Below are 19,406 nucleotides of genomic sequence, written 5' to 3'. Positions count from 1 at the left end.
TATATATAATGAAAAAAAAACAGAGAAAAGTAGCAAATATTGACCCTTGAGAGCTAAACCGGAGAGGATCTGGCCTCGATATCTATAAATTTTCTGTGTATGAACTTCTATGTCGACTAACTGAGCGTTTGAAGATCAAAAAAAAATCCTCTTTAAGATAAAACTGAAAAGGCCTCCTGATGAAGCACCAAACTCTCTGATGCATCTTTATACTCACGGAATTGTTACTGATCGAGGGTCCATTGTCGCACCGTGACGGTGAAGCTTGTTCCCTCTGAGGATTCCCACCATCCCCCTCCTCGGTCTCACCATTCCTGTACCCCAAGGCTCCATCCTGAAGAACACATATTTAAGTGTTTCTTTACTGTCCTATCAGCTGCAATCAGCAAAGGTCCTGCAGACTAAAGAGCGATCAGTGACCTGCATTAATGTGACATATGTGGAGACGACAGCAAAGTCAGAGTTTAGTCGGAACCTCAGGGAAAATGTCATCCAACTTGGATGTAAAGGATGTTTTAAAAAAAAAAAAAACACATTTCAAGTGGTGACTGTGTTCTTTTCTACACGTCTGTTGTCGTCATACAGTTTGTGTTGCATGTGTACTGATTACTACTTACTATCAACAGTATGATTAACTCTCTGAAGCCAGCAACAGATTTTAATGGCATGTTATATTTAGAAAGAATTTCAATCTTCAAACAACCTTTGAATTAATCTTCTGTCAGAAAAATTTAAGCTTAAAATCATTATATCTCATGTTTCATCAAAATCACGAAATCAGGTGTCTCATTTAAAACTCTACCAAAAATAAATTATTTGCTCAAACCAGATTCTAAAAAAAATAAAATAAAAAATCTGCACTCTTCAGCACACCTGCAAAACCATTAATGATTCAGCTGTGATCGAGAGTAACGTCATGAAAATTCAGGGAATTCTTGGCTGAACACAAAATTTACCCGATCTAAGCTTAAAAGTGGGATATTTCCACAAGAATCGCTTTAACCTATGAGTTTCATTTAAAAACTTGTTTAAAATGTGTTAGTTGCTCTAACCAGATTCTGTCAAAACAAAAAATTCTGTGCTCCTTGGGGCAACATCGAAACCATTTGTGATTTTGTGTAATTCATGGTCATGTGACCAAAATTCTTAAAAAAAAACTTTTCAGCTGAACTGCAGGCAGTGTTTACACAGAGAAAAGAGGTCACAAGTATGGAAACAAATTAAAAATGTAAGCAGTAAAATATCTATAGTATGTAGAGTCACTATTTATTTTTTACTATCTATAATCTATTTCTTGACATCTGGAGGCACTTGGAAAAATCAAAAATATTGGACAAATATTGTGAATTTGTTCAATCTGATTTTCCCCTTCATTTTTTGGTAAATATGTAACTGAAGAATATATGTAACTAAAGAATGTCAACGTTTGATTTACTTTTTTTTAAGATTTGTGGCATCATGACTCAGCTATGCAGCACAAAATACATGTTTTAGTTCTCGTCATGACTGTGCTATTTCCATAGAGGTGCATACTGCAGTAAATAAAAAAAGAGCTCACAGTGAGTAATAATATGACAGGAGCAAAAGAAAAAAAAAAGAAAAAAGTGACCAGAAACTGCTCGGAGAGTTGAAGACGTTTCAAGGTTCAAGGAATCTTCAGTTTCTTAAATCTTTAGTTTAGCAGAATTATTTTTCATGTCTGACAAATCAGGTTTTTTGTGCATTTGCAAAAATCAGGCATTTTTTTAATTGAGGCCTAACTTTACTTTTTTTGTCCTGATTGAGTTAATGAAACTTGAACTAAGCTGCAGCTTGTTTACATGTGCAGAGCGCCGGGCCAGTGGTGGTGAATGAGAGAAGGTTTTATTTACAGTCTTCAAAGGAAACGTCAAGGACTCTAAGTGCAATGTGCAGCTTCTATAGTGGATTTTATGACAAAAACTGAGCCCCTTTACTTTGATGAATGACAATATTTATTTAACTGGAGTACAGACGAGGAGACATCAACAAGCCTGCAGGGCAACACTCTTCCTGAAGCTGTAGAGTAGCTGCAGTTAGACTTATTGATGACAGATTATAAAATTAAGCAATTCTCTCTCAAAGGGTGTCAGCATCTCATTTAAATTGCAACTTGCAGATAATTTCACAACTTCTAGAATTGTATGTATGAGTCACAAGTACAGAGACTTTTTGATGAAAAGTTAACATGACAGTAGATGATCTCATGCTGCCGTTTTAATGAAACATGCTGCTGACCAGCGCCACCAGGATGGAAACCTCCCTTAATTAAGTGGACACAGGTCATCAGCTGGATCACAGGCTTAGCTCGGCACATGGTACCAATCAGTGGTGTTTTTATAATTGGTGTTATTATTGTTTCATGAGTGCAACTATGTTCAAGAAAAGGAGCAACCCAATAACTGATTGACTGAGTTGGACACCACATGATGCAAAAGACTTTCACCATATTCAAAAAAGTCCAAAGGTAAAAAAATTGCTACCAAAGTCAAGACCTATATCTACAATGAATGAAATACTAGACACAAAAAACGATCTAACACTGGAGAGATCAGAGGAAAAACCAGTGGTGTAGGGTTACTAAGTAAAACAAATGATTTAGAATGGAAAATGGAAGCTTTTCTTGACATTTTTTTTAACTGTAATTAGTTGTTTTTCTATTTTGTTTTCCATAAACACTATTCATTTTTGATAGTTTGGTCAATATTTGTGCAATACTCCTGCCACTGAAATAGGGAATGCTCTTTTAAGATGCATTTTTACACAGAATTTTTTGAACAAAGTTATTTTTGTAATGCTGAATATAATCTCCTTTTTTGTGTGAATTTTTCTGTTGATTTTGATCTCAAAATTTTTCACAGCGGTTGTTGTTTTGACTGTCATTTTACAGCCTGTCTGTTTATATAAAATACATATACTAACTGATTAAATCACAGAAAAAAAAATCAGGAATTTAAACGTGAATTGCTTTATTTAAAAAAAGACAGGCCAAAATTGCAAATAGCATCCACTTTAAAATTTTGTAGTTTTACAAAAAATATTTTGTTCTTTAATAAGGTTAAAACAAACAAACAAACAAATAAATAAGTTTTAGATTTTAATGTAATTTAGAAATAGATTTTAAAAGTAAGTTTGGTACTATTTTACTGTATTTAAAAATATGATATATTTTTAAAAAATTTCCTGTTGTTTGAAAGAAAACTATCTATAGCAAGGACAAAAAAGGTCAACTTCATGTTTAGATTTTCTATAATGTAATATTTTCATTTTAAAAATATTTTTTCTGCCAGCAAAACGTTTTTTTTCTGCATTTTTGTTCTTTTTTGTTGTTGTTTTCACATTTTTTGAACTCTTGCTGCCAGAGTTTCACTGTTTCTTTTGTTACATAGTCAAGAACTACACTTAAGTACAATTTTAAGACCCCTTTATCCGCCAGGAGGTTATGTAATTGAGTTTGTTTGTCTGTTTGTCTGTTAACAGCATAACTCAAAAAGTTATGGACAGATTTTCACCAAATTTTTACAGAATGTCCGGAAGAGCAAAAGTAACAATCGATTAGATTTTGGAGGTGATCCGGATCACCGTCTGGATCCAGGATGTTTTTGAAGGACTCTGTGCAATTGAGAGATGGCCGCTCTTCTGGACATTCTGTAAAAATTTGGTGAAAATCCGTCCATGACTTTTTGAGTTATGCTGTTAACAGACAAACAGACAAACAGACAGAGACAAACAGATGGCCTGGCGGAGGTCTGCGCTCTCCGAGTGCTTTTCTAGTTACAATTTGCATTAAGTATTGGACTTTCTATTCCACTAACTTAATCTGACAGCTTTAGTTACTTTGTTGGTTCTTAAAATATAATCAACAAATAAGTTATCATGCTAATATTAAATTAGGATTTTTAAAAAAACTTATAAACTGCCCACCCCAAAAAATTAAATAGTTAAACATGAAGTCATTAAAATCAGCTGCAACATTAAAGTCATGATCACATTCATGTATCAACGAATCTAATCCAATCATAGAACATTCTACTTTTGGTGCTTTAGGCATATTTTGAAACTAACACTTCTGCGCTTTAACTTCAAAAGAAAATTGAAATAAAGCCTTCTACTTTGTAGGAGAGTATTTCCACACTGTGGTATTCTTACTTTCACTTACGTACAAGATCTGAGTACTTCCTCCTTCACTGGAAAATACCAGTTAAACAACATATCTTGAATTCTTTTCAAGTCTTTTGAGATAAAGAAATAAAGCAACCACTCCAATTTTTGATTCTCTGACCATCACAGTCTGATATGAGGCTTTTGTTAGGGCTTTTAATAAGAAATTATCTTTTGAATCATCATAAGGTGAACACAACCAAAAGAGTTTGACACATTGAGTCTATCAGAGAGCACACACCGCTGACGTACTGCAGCAGTTCTGGTAAAAACTGGCTGAAATGGACTGAAACGATAGAGCTAATTAAAAATAATGAGCTGCATGGGTTGTACCAGCCAGATAAGCTTATCATGAAGCTTATCGCGGTTAAAAATAACATTGTGTCAGATCATTAAAGTTGTGATTCCGCGCTGAGACGCAGCAGACTCCGGAGGAACGCACACTTTAACCACTGATCCTCCAAACCGATCCTCAGAAATAAGAGGAAAGTCTCTGCTGCACCATAAAGCATGCTCAGTATTATAATTTCTAAATAAATGACATTTTATGTGTTTGCTAACTCTGCCAGATGGCCTTATTTTTACTGTCAGAGTAACTTAATACCTGCATTATCCATCTAGAATGTAAGGAAGTTTAAGAAGCTGCTCTTAAAACAACTTTATTGGATGCTGGTTCAGGTTATGTGGCATTACGGCTGCTGGTTTGGAGTTTACTTATCGAGGTCCACTTAACTCTCCTACTATAAAGGAAAGAAGCCTTTACGGTGACCATATAGGGTGATACTTTGCTGGCAGAGTTTCTGAACCAGTTTGCTAATTTGCTGGCTTCAAACAAAGCTGCACTATCAGCTTGTTCCTCAGAGGGAGAACTGAGTTTCACTAACTCTCTACTGGAGTCAAAGCAAAACTTCTGACTTCTGCTTCCTCTGGAGAATCAGAGTGCTGAGAGAATTATTACACCATTAGTTCTCATTTTGCAGATTGCGTTCACAGCTCAAAATATCTGTGAGATGACAAAAACGCAATCAAGCAGCATTCCATATTTTGGTTTCTGATTTAAAAAAATCCCCTGAAAACACTAAAACTATCAGTGCATTCGTCCATCTCTCTCTCTTCTTAGCCATGAACCATTCATTACCAGTGAACATTTTTTGCCAGTATGTATTTTCTTTTCTTTCTTTTAACAACATGAAATTGTTATTGAGTATTTTCAGCAGATTTTGTGGAATATTGAAGACTGTATATTTGAAAAAAGTTCAAATAAACTTCAGCAGAAGTGTTCATACTAATGAATCTATAGTTGTGTCTCAGAAACTTAAACACAACTTAAAAATTTTTGGTGCAAAATGACAAACAGAAAGCTCTTTTTTATATTTTTTTTAAGAACATGAAAAACAATATTACCACATTACATAAAATAAGATGAAATAAGCATATATTAATCCCGCAGTTGTACATCAGCAAATATGTAGGAAATTTTTGAAGAAAATAAATAAATAAATAAATAAAAATACACTAAATTATTGATTTTCTGTGTGGATGTTTAAATATTGCACAGAAAAAAACATCTTTTTAATCTTAGAAAGTATTTGATATACAACGCTAAAATGTCATGAAGATCTTTATAAATATCCATATTTTATGAATTTTGTCAATCTGCAACATTGCTCAGTTTTTACACATTGAAGTACACTCAGTGCCTCACATTTAATCCATCAACCCAGAGTGATAGAGTTTATTCTCATATCTAACCATTCATTCATTCATTCACTCACTCATGTTGTATCAAATCCATCAGAAATTCAAGTTTTGTATTCATTTGCTTCAACCTGTTATTATGAGATAAATGTTTCTTTTTGAAATGCTTATTTCAAGGGTTTTCTCATCATCAATCAGCTTTTCAACACAACTAACTAAGACAATGTACCATCAGAACACAGGAGTGATGGTTGCTGGAAATATGTAGATATTCCATTAAACATTTCCAGCTAGAATAGTGATTTACCACATTGACAATGTCTACTCTGTATTTCTGATTAATCTAATGTTATATTCATTGAAAAGAAACTGTTTTTCTTTCAAAAATAAGGACATTTCTAGGTGATGCCAAACTTTTGAATGGTAGTGTATGTTTTATTGCCATATGTCTTACCCCATCACACAGAGCAGTGCTGAGTGGATGCTGAGGGCTGCCACTCAAACAGCTGCTCTGCTCTCCACCTGACAGTGCAGGTGAGTTGGGCGCTGAAAGGGAGGTGCTGACCTCTCCGCCCTCCTCGTTCCCATCCTTCTCCTCCTCAAGTGAGATCTGAGGAAGCCCCGGAGGCCTCCCCAGCACTGTGAGGGCCACATAGGAGCCGGCTGCCAGAGAGGAGTCATGGGAAAGGAATGAGAAAAAGCAGCTCGGATGAAGGGAACTGTCAGACCACATTAAGGGAACATTAAAGGAACCATCAGCAGTTTGCTTTGCTTTACAAAACAATACTGGTGTGCTGATTTATTATGTCATGACTTAAGTCTTGTCTTATGTCATAACTGATTATGTACGACTCACTGGGAAAAACCCCAAACTTCTCTGTTAAGTCTAAACCTCAATAAATCTTTAGGACGTAGGAGGTTACGTTTGTTTAACTGACAAGTAAATCAGCCAATGACTATCAACTATGGAGATAAATCCTTTCTCTGATTGGTCAAATGTGGATTCTTTTAGTTTTTGTAGCTCAGACAAAGAAGCAAGTGTCATTTCCACATTTTTCTATCATCTTTGGCCCTCACACAGAATAATTAGTCACCACTGTATCATCTGTTTGGATTTATTTCTAACATTATATCTCAAACATGCTGCGAAACTCAAATGTGATGTTGTAAATGATACTCACATTTTATCAGCTTCACCACCTCTATGTGGTTTGAATGTGTCACTAAGGTCCCATTAACCTGTCAGAAGACGAAAACACAATAAAGCAACATTCCACATTTTGGTAAATAATCCCATAAAAACACCAAAACTATCAGTGCATTCATCCATGAACCATTTGTTACCAGCGAAGCATGTACATGAATAAAATAATCTACCAATATAGCTTCTATTTTCTTTTTTAATAGTGTGAATTTGTTGGGTATTTTCAGCACATCTGGTGTACTAGTGGAACACGTGCCTTTGGAAAGAACTCAAATAAACACACCTCACAGTGGACGTGTTCACACTAATAAATCTATAGTTGAGATGTGTTTTAAAGTGAAATTTTTAAACAAGAATAAAGGTTTCTGGCACAAAATAAGGACAGATAGAAAGCTCTTTTGATATTTTTTCAAGAAAAATAATGCTATTAGATGGCATAAGATAAATTAAGCCTTAATTAATCCCACAGTGCAGTAATCTTCAGTGTCACAGCGGCAAACATGTACAAACACCAGTAAAAAAAAATATTGATATATACATAATTACTGTTTTTTTCTGTGTGGATATTTAGATATTGCACATGTGGAAAACAACAATATTGCACATCTTTTACTTAATACCCACAAATTTTAATAGGCAAAAAACATGCTGAAAGTGAGTTGACAGGTAGTTGTTTTTGATTTTTATCTTAGAAAACATTTGATATATTAAGCTAAAAATGTCACCAACATCTTTACTAATATTCACATTTTATACTATAAAAACTTTGGGCAAATCAGAGATGGTAAACCAGAAATTATTGTAAAACTTCAATGACTTGACATGAAAATATGTGCATTGAAAACACGTTTATAATGTTTTAGTGGATTGTGGCTTCATGTTTAAATCAACAGACTTTCATTTCATTCATCTTAGAACTATTTGATATATCAAGCAAAAATGTCCCATATATCTTTAGAAATATCTATATTCCATTATGAAAAAGCAGAAATTGGTCTAAAAATTTCGGGATTTGGAATAACCTGAAAGGTTTGATCGGTTTCATTTTATTAATAATGCAAAAGCTAAAGGTATTTAGAAAAAGAAAAGAAATGAAAAAGAAAATGAAAAACAGTCACAGTAACACAACAGTCATTCTGAATGCAACGTGATGTGCAGGTTGAGATGACTATGAAATACAAACAGTAATCTGATCAGTTTCGTCCTCCAATTCACTGTCAGACTCAGAAATGTTGCTGATGTTGGAAAAAAAAGCAGGAAACAATGAGGCAAACCTTAATGATTCTGTCTCCTGTCTGGACTCCGGCTCGCATTGCAGCTCCATCTGTAACCCAACAGACAGAAAAGAGTCAGATCCTTCTACATAGTGTATTATGGTTGTGTGCTATAGTTGTGTGTTACGATTGTGTTATAGTTGTGTGTCTTACCTTCTTTGACCAGCTGCACAAACACAGGGTTGTCTCCACTTACTGTCAGCCCAAAACCATTTTCATCCCTCTGGATTATCACACAGCGCTGCACCAGACCTGTCATTTGCCAACACACACACACAAACACACATTTCATTACAATTCACGCTACCAGCGGCAACCTAAAAGAAACCGCACATGATCCAGCTTCATAATTCGACATTTGTGTTTTGTTCCAAACAGAAAAGATCTCACATAACGGCTAATACTGGATATTATGTTTGCTTTGCCGGTCAAAGCAGATTCTCAGATCAACGTATGCACACAAAAAACTAATATTTAAAGATTTAGCCTCATTTTTTGCACTTGGTTTGGAGCAGAGGTTTGTGGGAAAAAGTCTGCACACAGGAAATGACAAATCAAGCGACAGAAACAGAAAGATTCTTAAATAGCAGACTGCTCTTTTTGGTGAGAACCGCTGAGAAATATTTTTCCTTTCTTGTCTTCTTCAGAGCTCTTCTGTGGTGTTGTAGTTGCTCTAAACCACCAAAATTAAAAGCAGGAGTTCAAGCAACAGTCAAGCACAGGAGAGGTAAAGAGTGTAGACTAAAATATGTTGAAAATGTGCACCTATCTGACTTATTTTAGTCAAAAAATGAATTTATGACACAGCTTTTATCTTCTATTGCCCCCCTGATTTACAGTGAAGTTTCACATTCCTGTTCATATTCAAACTTGTACAGTCATGAACAAAAGTTTACATCCACTTGCAAAGACCGTCTACATCATGGCAGTCTTGAGTTTTCTACCATGGAATCACTGAAACACGATGAGTCTTTGTCATATACAGAAAAAAATCATGCATTTATATTCTTTCACAGATCTATTCCAGGAAAACAGAAATAAAGCTTTTTGGCCACAATTACCAGAATTATGTTTGGAGGAGAGAAGGAGAGGACTTTAACCCCAAGACCACCAAATTTACTGTCAAGTAAAGGTGGTGGCAGTATTATGCTTTCTGGACGTTTTGGTGCAAGTGAAACTGGTGCTTTACACAAAGTACGTAAATGGAATCATGAAGAAGAAGGATTATCTCCACATTCCCCACGAAAACCTAAAATCATCAGACAGAGGGTTGGATCTTGGACGGCGTTGAGTGTCTCAACAAGATAATAACCCCAAACATCCATTAAATATGGTAAAGAAATGGCTAAATAAGGCTGGTCTACCCAAAGTCCTGACTTAAACCCCATCAAGAATCTGTGGACTGTGATGAAACAACAAATTTGTGTCAGAAAGCTAACAAATTTAGCTGTGAACTATACCAGTTATGTCTACAGGAGTCAAAGACAGAACAAGACTCTTGTAGATGGCTACAAAAAACATCTAGTTGAGATGAAAATGACCAAAGGGTGTTAATCCAAATATTAACGCTGTTGTATAGATATTTTTGACCCAGCAGATTTTGTCATATTTCCATAAGACCTATAATAAACATGAAAGAACCAAAATGTATGATTGTGTTTTTTTATTTGTTTGTTTTTCTGTAGCAAAGATGCATAGGTATCAGTGAGTCCATCACAAAAAAATCTGAGTAACAGGAGTCATTGGAAACTCAAGGCTACCATAATATACTTTTTTTGTTGTTTGTTTTACAAGTGTATAGAAACTTCTGTTCACTTCTGTGATTGCTTGCTTTGCAAATGCACCATGCACAGAATTTTAAATACAAGATTTATTTTCTTGTCAAGTGTACATTCCAATAAAATAACATAATTTGCTGCTGTAACTCTGTCAGCACTCAGAAGTGATGCTAGAACAAGCAGTATAATTATTCAACTTTACTCTTAAGTGAATTAAAAGAAATAATCTAAGCCAACAATGAAACAAAATGACACCATACATTCCTGTCTCCACTATTATTGGAAAATGCTGCCCTCTGTAATGAAACATGCCATATAAAGAGAAACTAAATTCCAGATTGTGCTCTACTTTAACTATTTGATCAATGTTAAGGGCAACTACAATGGTCATATACAAGTGTAAATATAGAAAGCTTAATTTGTATTGTGTCATTTACACCTATACATAATACATTTAAACAAATGTACATATAAAAACACTTAAATAAGAAAATATAAAAAGACTGTACACAGAACCAAATAAATTAAATAATTATTCTTAATATTCTTAAAATTAATATTCTATATTATTATTCATCTTTCTACAGCAAAATATACTGTATCAACAATGGCTGTTGTTGAGGACATGAAGCATGACATAACCTATTTAAAACCATTAGCCCTGCCTGTGTTCTGTTCATATATCTGGTTTAAAAAAAAGTAATAACAGATATTCTGTAGACATTGAATTAAAATGGTAGTAAATGGCAGAAAAATGCCACATCCTTGTGCCAGGAATGAACGGTGCTCATTTTAATCAGACAAATCTTTGTGATCCATTTGTAAACTCAGTCTAGTCCTTAATGCTCCTACAAATCAACTTGACCATCACCCTGAAATCTGCAAAGAACATCTGGAACATACAGAAAATGTAACCCACGGATGTTTTTCCTGCAGCCACTGAGGAAGTTTGCCGATCGCAATCTGCTCGTCTGGTTTTCCTATTCCTTCTCCCACTTCAAAGAATGATCTGAGTGGATAATTGCTTGTCTTTTGGACTCCATGAGGAGCCTCAAGACTCCAGGGTGAACAAAAGGGCAGCAAGGATTAATGTCAACCCTGCAGCCCAGGCAACCACCTTAACAACTTGTTTCTGCCTACACCACCTCTGTTCACTCCTTAACCAGCCTCTGTGGTAAAGACCAGGGGACGGTTCATTTGTTGAGCTTAAAGTAAATGTATGCTGACAAGACAAACCTCAGAAAGATGGCTATTGTTGAGATTACAGTGCCCTACAATAAACTATTGGAAATTTTCTTTTTTGATTGCTTTTCAACATTGAATTTTGGTCACATTAATTTGACTATTATGACAAGAATTTCAGAGGGAGTCATAGCTGTCTTGGCGGCCTCCATCACTCGCTTCTTTCTTGTACAGTCACTTAGTTTTTGAGGATCTTGCTTGAGGCAGATTTACATGTCTTTCATATTCCTTCCATTTCTTAATTATAAATAAACATTACTTTGTGGAAATCTGTTTTCACTTTGACATGAAAGGGTCTTTATTGGTAAACTCTTGTCAAAAAAAAAATTTAAATTGACCGTTACATTGAAAATACATCTCAAGTTGTAGTTTAATTAGAGCTGCAATGTTTGTCAGCGTTTTTTATATTTGGCTAAAGGTCCAAAAGCTAAAGGTATTTAAAGAAAGAAAAGAGAAAAAATGGTCACACAATTGCTTTAAACTTCATTGATTGACTCCAAAATAAAATGAGTGGAAATATATGCATTGTCTATAATTTTTTAGCTCATTATGACTTTATCTTTTGACCACAGACTATCACTTGTTTTAATATTATAAAAGAATTTGATATATTGAGGTAAAAATGCACAAATATCTTTCAAAATATCCATATTTCATGATGGAAAAAGCAGAAATTGTTCTAAAAATTTCAGGATTCGGAACAACCCAAAAAGAAAAATTACAATTACTTTGATCAGTTTCATTTTACTAATAGTCCAAAAGCTGAAGGCATTTAGAAAAAGAAAAGAAATGAAGGAGAAAACAAAAAAATGGTCATACTGTTGTTCTAAACTTGATTGATGTACTCCAAAATAAATGGTTGAATCTGTCAATTGATTAACTGCTTCAGCTGTAAATTGCATCTTACTTGCTACCTCACCTCGGTTTCTTTCAAATACAACAACAGCCATTCTGAATGAAATGTGTTACTGAGCAGGCTGAGAAGACTATGAAATACTGTAAACACTAAAGGAGTAAAGAAAATACTGTTATTGATCTGTCATAATTCATCAAGTGATTCTACAACAAATTAAAGAAACCATCAAATTGGGTTGTTAAAGCTGAATTGAATTTGTGTATTTTTTACCTGTTGGGTCAAACTCATGTTTGAGGGAGACGGAGGTTTTCTCATTCTTCGGTTTCTTGTCTGGCGGGTCCTTGTTGAGAATGCTGGGGGTCCTGCAGTGAGGTGAAGCAGAGTGAGAAACTTGAGGAACAAACAGCCAACGGATTTCAGTTTAGCTCCTGATATTGTTTCCACTTCTTTTTGACTGCAAATCCAACTCCAAACAGCATTAAGTTCATAGTTTAACAAGACCAAGAACAGCTTCCTCTCCACTGTCATAACGCTACTAAACGGCTGAGCCATTCTCAGTTGAAGTACTGCTGACTTTTTTTTAACTTTCTGTACAATACTGCACCTTGTGGACTATGAATAAATTTCTTGCTTTTTGCACTATTCTGACTTTAGCAATTGCCATTTTGGACTACTGCGTTTATATATTCTATTCTAGATGTGTAAATATCTGTATTTTTTTTCCAAGTTATTTTAATATTCTCTTTTTCTTATTTTTAGAGCGACACCAAGAGCCGAAATCAAATTCTATGTGTATTGTGTACATACTTGGTCATTACAGCTGATTCTGATTCTGGAAAGAATTCATGAAACTGTCCCACTGTAGAGGGCTAGAAACACAGAATATTTTGGTATTAACAATGTTATTTTGCATCTGTGATGAGATATAATCAAAAATGTCAAAATTAATGTAAGAACAAAGAAAAATATGCCTGAATTGTAGGTAGAAGAGTAATATGTTACATCAGCTTATTCATTTTTCTCTCTGAAACTTACATTCATTAAAAAGTCAGCCCTACTTCTGACTGGTCAGTCAGAACCAAGTTGTCTTTACATTTAATAATACTGACTGAGATGCAACAAATCTAATGCCATTGGATGTTTTATGTGGCCAATCTCTTGTTTTATCCCTCATAAAACAAGTGAGGCAGCATGTAAGATGATTGCCAATGTCCAAAAAACACTACAGTGTCTAAATTTTTATCTCTTGTCCAGTGTAAAAATATCTATAAAGTGTTCCATGTCGATCTACAGCAGCAAATGTCATTCATCCACAAGGTGAGGCAAAAAATATACATGTTATTGGTGAGGTGGGAGAATTTCGGATGTCCTTGCATATCACGATGATTATTCCTGTTGATTTCTCTCACTTGTCCACACATCAACAGCTGCTTTAAAATGCATAGATATACCAGATGCCTCGCCGGCCAATGAGCGATGCATCAGTGCGCCGCCATCTTGGAACGGGAGCAAGCGGGAGTAAACAAACCAGCGATAAGCGTGTTTATCACACACCGATTGCCAAAAAGCTCAAAATGCCACAGTCTTGTGCGGCCTGGGGCTGCACAATACAACGCAACCCAAATACAAGGGCACAAAGAATCACATTCCACAAGTGAGTATGTCCTTTCCATTGAACTTTTCACAGATTTCACCAGATATTGTAGCAGAAACCCATGGTATGATACCAAGACATTGTCAGTCTGTCACTTACTGATGTGGCTATATCTTTGGAGAAGTGCACACAGAGATGGCAAATTGGGTTTCAGAAATAAACTCATCCTGAACTTAGAAAAGGATATATTGTTTTTGATGAGCAGTTAATGAAATCAATATTATATCTAGCTTTTTTTCATGCACGCATGGAACACAAGTATATTGAAGAATTTAGGCATGGTTCCAACTTTGTACCAGCTTTGAAAATTCTTTAGTAGTAAAGCCCTGAAAATGAGAAAATAGAAAAACCCTCAAAATTTTTATTAACTTAATATTAACCTTCAACGTAATTTCAAGATAATTGTTCAAAGATGTTAATCCCATATGGAAATGCGGCACAAAAAAGGAATAATCAGTAGACTAAATAAATAAAACTTAGAAGCTGCTTATCATGGTGATCAGAGAAACCTGACATCACAACAGGTCAACACAACAAACAGTTGCAGGAAAAGGGTCCCTAAAACTTGTTGTGCTGATTGACACCATCTCTTTGGGAATGTAATCAAAAGACGACCTCGTAAGCTTTCAAATGAGCCATACCATGTCGAAATCTATGCATTACAAGGTAATTTATGACTGGAAAACTGTGTCTGTGTAATGGTCTCGCATATACCAGACGTTGGTTGTTTACAACTTCACTCCCAGTCCAAGATGGCGGCGCACTGACGCATCGCCAGCCTCTGCTGGACAGTGGTGTGAGGCATCTATTATATCTATGTTAAAATGTACCAGTGTGCTCGTAAAGTCAGGAAGGAAGAACAAGATAGTGCAATGAAGGTTGCAAAATATGTTTCATGAGGAAAAAAAATGACATTAAATAGGTTTGGTTGATGTCAAAGTTTGGTGAAAGACAGGAAAATTCCAGAAATTATGTTTTCATGCACAGAGCAGCAGTCTAAGAATAATGAGTAGATGATAAAACTAAATAACGTTTTTATGAACTGATCCAGAGCGGAAGATGAGTGAAACTCAAGCTGCTTATTAACTAGAATTACCATTTTGCAGCTCTGCCAGCTATTTAAATTGCAGTTTACATTCACATCTGTCCAGACTCTCATAATAGATGTGATAAAGACTTTAATTAACACCCACTAAGGTTTAGACACACCACGAGTGTCCAACCACACATGAAATATGGTCACAGGGTCTCTGTCTGTTACCGAGCTACGATGCTGAATGAAGGCCAAACACTGATGTGCAGAACATTAAACTATCAAAATGAAGATAACTTTCGACCTCTCGGAAATAAAATGTCATCACTTCACCCTATTAAGTTATTTATGTGGAATTTTGTCATAATTAAAGCATGAATTCTCAAGTTATAGTCAAAAACATGTTTTGTGAGGTCACAGTGACATGCAGACACAAATTTAGAGAAAAAAATCAAAATTTGAAGACATTCCCTTCAAGCCTTCAACAGAAATCACATTTAGAAGAAGGATGGACAAACTTTGACTGTCTTCAGCACACTGGCATAAAAACTACTAAATATTCCATAGGAAAGACTGAAATTCAACACGTCTGTTGGGCCTCAAATACTTGATGAGAAAACTGAATCTAACTGGTATGTTTTCATGCACATGGGAAGAAAAACTGTAGTTGAAGAGTCAAAGACATCCAGGTGATCAAAAATCTGAAGAATATTTTAGTGGCATGACTAAAAGCAGAAAATGACTGAGACTAAAATGACTTGTCAATAAAAAGATGAAACCCCAAGAAATTCTTTATCTTGATGCTAATGAAACTAAACTTGATCTGCAAAATCTGAGATAAATAACTATACTGCAGATGATGAGACTGAGAAAGCAAAGTTGTAACGTTCATTTCGTATACTATCAACCAATGAGCTAGTTGAGTAATTCTGTAATTAATTGCTCAAGGGTTACTCTAGTTTCTATATAACAGTCAAGCAAATCTAAAGCAAAATCTTTAAATGTAAAAGATTTCTGTATCATTGTGACATAGTGGTATGGCATAACTATCTATGACTACATGTGAACGCTACATCAGCTGCCTGCAGACGATCACATGATTGCAAACCTACTACATATCGACTGCTGCAGACTTATCAGGACTTATATGTGTTTTTGTCGTGTTCATTGTACTGTTCAGGTAATATATCCTTTAGCGGTACCAGGCATTCAAATGAACAAGAAATTGAAAAAAACAAGGGTGGTCTAATAATATTTTCAATGACTGCAGATGTACCCACAAACAAAATGGCCTTGCGCTGAGCACAGTGCATAGAGAACACCCTCACAATTTAGTTGATCGTTCCTTTTATCATTTCAGACCGATAAGTCCTGATAAGTCCACAGTGGTCAATTTATAGTAGGACTGCAATCATGTGATCGTCAGCAGGCAGCTGAGGTAGTGTTCACTTGTCGTAATAGGTACAGTGTCGCTGTGCCGCTTGCTCACAATGATACAGAAATCTTTAACAACTCTGTGGATCCGGACTAGGAGCCGCATTACTACCAAAATCTTATCACTTAGTTCTTCTGTCATTTCTGACCTTTCCTGAAAATTTCAACCAAATCTGTTAGTCCGTTTTTGAGTAATGTTGCAAACAGGTGGACAGACAGACAGATGGACAATAGACAGGTGCTGATCGTCATAACTCCATCGCATTTCTTGGCGGAGTAATAAACAGCAATAAAACAACACTGAGATATACATGTAAAAGTAAGTACAGAAAAACTTAAATAAAATGTCACCATGCCGCTAGGTATTAAAAGCCATTTTAAACAGAAAGGTCTTGGTACTAAATTAAGGTATTAAGTATTTTTCTAAAACATCAACAACCACCTTTAATGCTAAATTAAGGACACTTTGCCATTTCTATTAACCCTTCCTAAGTCTTTAAAATGGGCATAAAAATCAAAAACTTGGCTGCTGATTCTTTAAAATGCATCAATCTTCAGCCATGTCCATCCATTAGTGGAACATCAGCGTTGTTGATGTCTAATTTTGGATAAATCTTCCACTGAAAACCGCATCAACAAGCCCACTGCACTCCCTGTTTCTTGGTATTTGTGTTGCTGACGGGTCCCTCTGGGAGCAGGAGTGGTAGGTGGGAGTTCATATATTAATAGCAGAGGTTCTCTCTCCTCGTCCCCCTGCAGCTCCTCCCACTCGTTCCACAAGAGGGGGTTTTGTTTGTGCTGCTGTTCCTCCCTCGGACAATGGGGGCCCTGGGCTTTTAACAATGGCTCCCACGTCAGAGCCAACTTACTATGCTGTGGCTTTGTGGGACAGATTCCCGGAAACAGCGACTAGGGCTTTTGGCTCGGCTTCAGTTTCCTGAATGTGGGAGAAGGCTGGGAAAGAAACAGAGGAGGGCGACGGGAAGGAGGAGGAAGGAGGTGTCTCTGAGGGAAGACAGAAGACTGAGGAAACTTCAGCCGAGCTCCCAGAGCGAACAGCCCTCTCTAAACTCTCCACATGGCGGAGAAAATAAATGCTGGGGCATCAGATTCACGTAAATTGTATTACTTTCCAATATGCTGGGCTGCAAAATTAACTACACTAAACATGCAGATTCAATTGCAGACAAAAAGGGGTGAAGTTGTGTTAAACAACAGAGTTTTACGGAAGTAACCTTGAAATTTGAAGGCCCACTTACAGAACCTCCTTGCTGTAGTTGGAGGAGATTAGAAGCTGATAAGACAAGAACAAACTGCATCCTGCTCAGTGGGTGGCAGCTGAAGAAGCACAAGTGCAAGATAAGAGCGAGGGATTCAGCTTTCAGCTCAAGATGTGTGTCATTTATTTAAAGTCTGGTCCACAAGATCAGGTGAAACACAACATCCATATGAGCTTTCAACACAATTAACTCCAAAGGTTTATACAGAACCGTACACAAGTATTTGCCTCTCTACAGAAATCTTTTATTTTTGTACATGTTATACTTAAATGTTTGAGATCAAGCTGATTTTAATGTAAGAAAAAGATAACCCAAGATAAAATAAAAAGCAGGTTATTGAAAGAAAAATGCTGTCCAGCCCATCTTGCCCTTTGTGAAAAATGATTTGCCCCCTTCGCTACGAAACTACCAAACGACCAAATTCATTTGGCAATTGATAACTGCACACACTCACACTAGAATCTCTTAGTAGTTGGCATATTAAAATATTCACCATTTTTTTGCAAGAAAAAAATAAATGACCAAAATCAGATGATATTTGAAGACATTAGTAATAAAAATAGAAAAACTAACTGTCCCATTTCTTAATAATGGAAACGTGCACTACTGGTCAGCAGTTGGTTATTTATGTCTTTAAAAATATTTTTTTTACCTTTTCTTGTCATTATATTCAGGATACAACAAGATTTGGAGTGCAATTCCTGTTCGATGCATTACAGTCAAAAAGACATACACTACATTAGAATAATAACAACTTAAAAAAATAAAATTTTGTCCACCATACTGTTTACTCTTTGCCTAGTGTGTGTGTATTTATATATATATTTTAATATTAGGGGTGTAACGAAATTTCGTGCCTACCGTAGCAAAACAATCGTTTCAAAATGGAGGAAATAAATAAATCGGTTGTGTGGACCTATTTTGGCTTCCTATGTAAATGACGAGAGAACGGTGATATTTTTTGTATGTCTGCATAAGGAAGAAAATAAAGAAAATGCGATTTTTGCATAACTTCCTACTGTTGGGGATTTTCTTTAATCTTTATTTCATATTGTGAGTATTTCGTAGCGTGAGCCCTGTTTCGTATTTTGTATCGTTTCGTGAGTTGACCATTTCGTTACATCCCTAATATATATATATATATATATATATACATATATATATATATATACATGCATACCAGAGTCAACAGTAGCAGTTATTGCTAAAGTGGTTAATTAATATACTGTAATACAGTGAAAGTGTTATTGTGAGAGTGTGTTGCATGAACTGCAGCTGGTCACTTTTTTATGTTGACTGTCTATTTTAGCCTGCAGAACAACAGTAGGAACAATCTGACATCAGCATTGTACAGCTCTTTTTCTCCGACAAACAAAAACTTCATCCTTCATTAGTTAGCTTTTTATTCACAGCAAACCAATTCTACTTTGTAATGTTTGTCCATTTTGCAGGGTAACAGTTGAGTTCTGCATCACCTCAAGGTGCAGTCACCAGTGAAGATTTACAATAACTTTTAATTCTTAATTAGAAAATGTGTAGATTCAGTGACACTTGTAATAGTCATGTGATCCTCTGAATTAGTCAGTAAAAGCTACACAACTAAACCCAGACTGAACCATGGAGCAGAGACACATCAGAGAATTCAGAAATGCACAGTAAATTTCTGTGTTTTTTCTATTTCTGCTAAATCTAAACTGTAAATTAGAGATTAAATAACATCTTCACACCAATGTGTCAGTGTCTCTGAAGTTATTAAACCTTTTTTAAACTACTC

At 35.6% G+C, this 19,406-nt stretch overlaps 1 protein-coding gene across 4 annotated transcripts in view; it reads right to left on the bottom strand.

Moving 5' to 3' along the window:
• arhgef12b (Rho guanine nucleotide exchange factor (GEF) 12b) overlaps positions 1-19,406 on the bottom strand; it is a 90,268-nt gene that overhangs the window by 46,123 nt on the left and 24,739 nt on the right. For all 4 annotated transcript variants that reach the window (XR_007937135.1, XM_051937649.1, XM_051937647.1 and 1 more), the window contains exons 2-7: positions 12,502-12,593; positions 8,509-8,607; positions 8,356-8,405; positions 7,059-7,116; positions 6,332-6,540; positions 218-334 (exon numbers count right to left, since the gene is read on the bottom strand). Coding sequence is in view for 3 of the 4 variants with exons in the window: in XM_051937649.1 (XP_051793609.1) it covers positions 218-334; positions 6,332-6,540; positions 7,059-7,116; positions 8,356-8,405; positions 8,509-8,607; positions 12,502-12,593 (625 nt within the window). In the remaining variant the exon portion in view is untranslated. The remainder of the gene's footprint in view (positions 1-217; positions 335-6,331; positions 6,541-7,058; positions 7,117-8,355; positions 8,406-8,508; positions 8,608-12,501; positions 12,594-19,406) is intronic.

This window comes from Acanthochromis polyacanthus, chromosome 17 (genome assembly GCF_021347895.1).
Source record: "Acanthochromis polyacanthus isolate Apoly-LR-REF ecotype Palm Island chromosome 17, KAUST_Apoly_ChrSc, whole genome shotgun sequence".
Lineage (NCBI taxonomy): Eukaryota > Metazoa > Chordata > Actinopteri > Pomacentridae > Acanthochromis > Acanthochromis polyacanthus.
The sequence above is the reverse complement of the archived record's forward strand: the minus strand, read 5'-3'. Positions and strand labels throughout refer to the sequence as shown.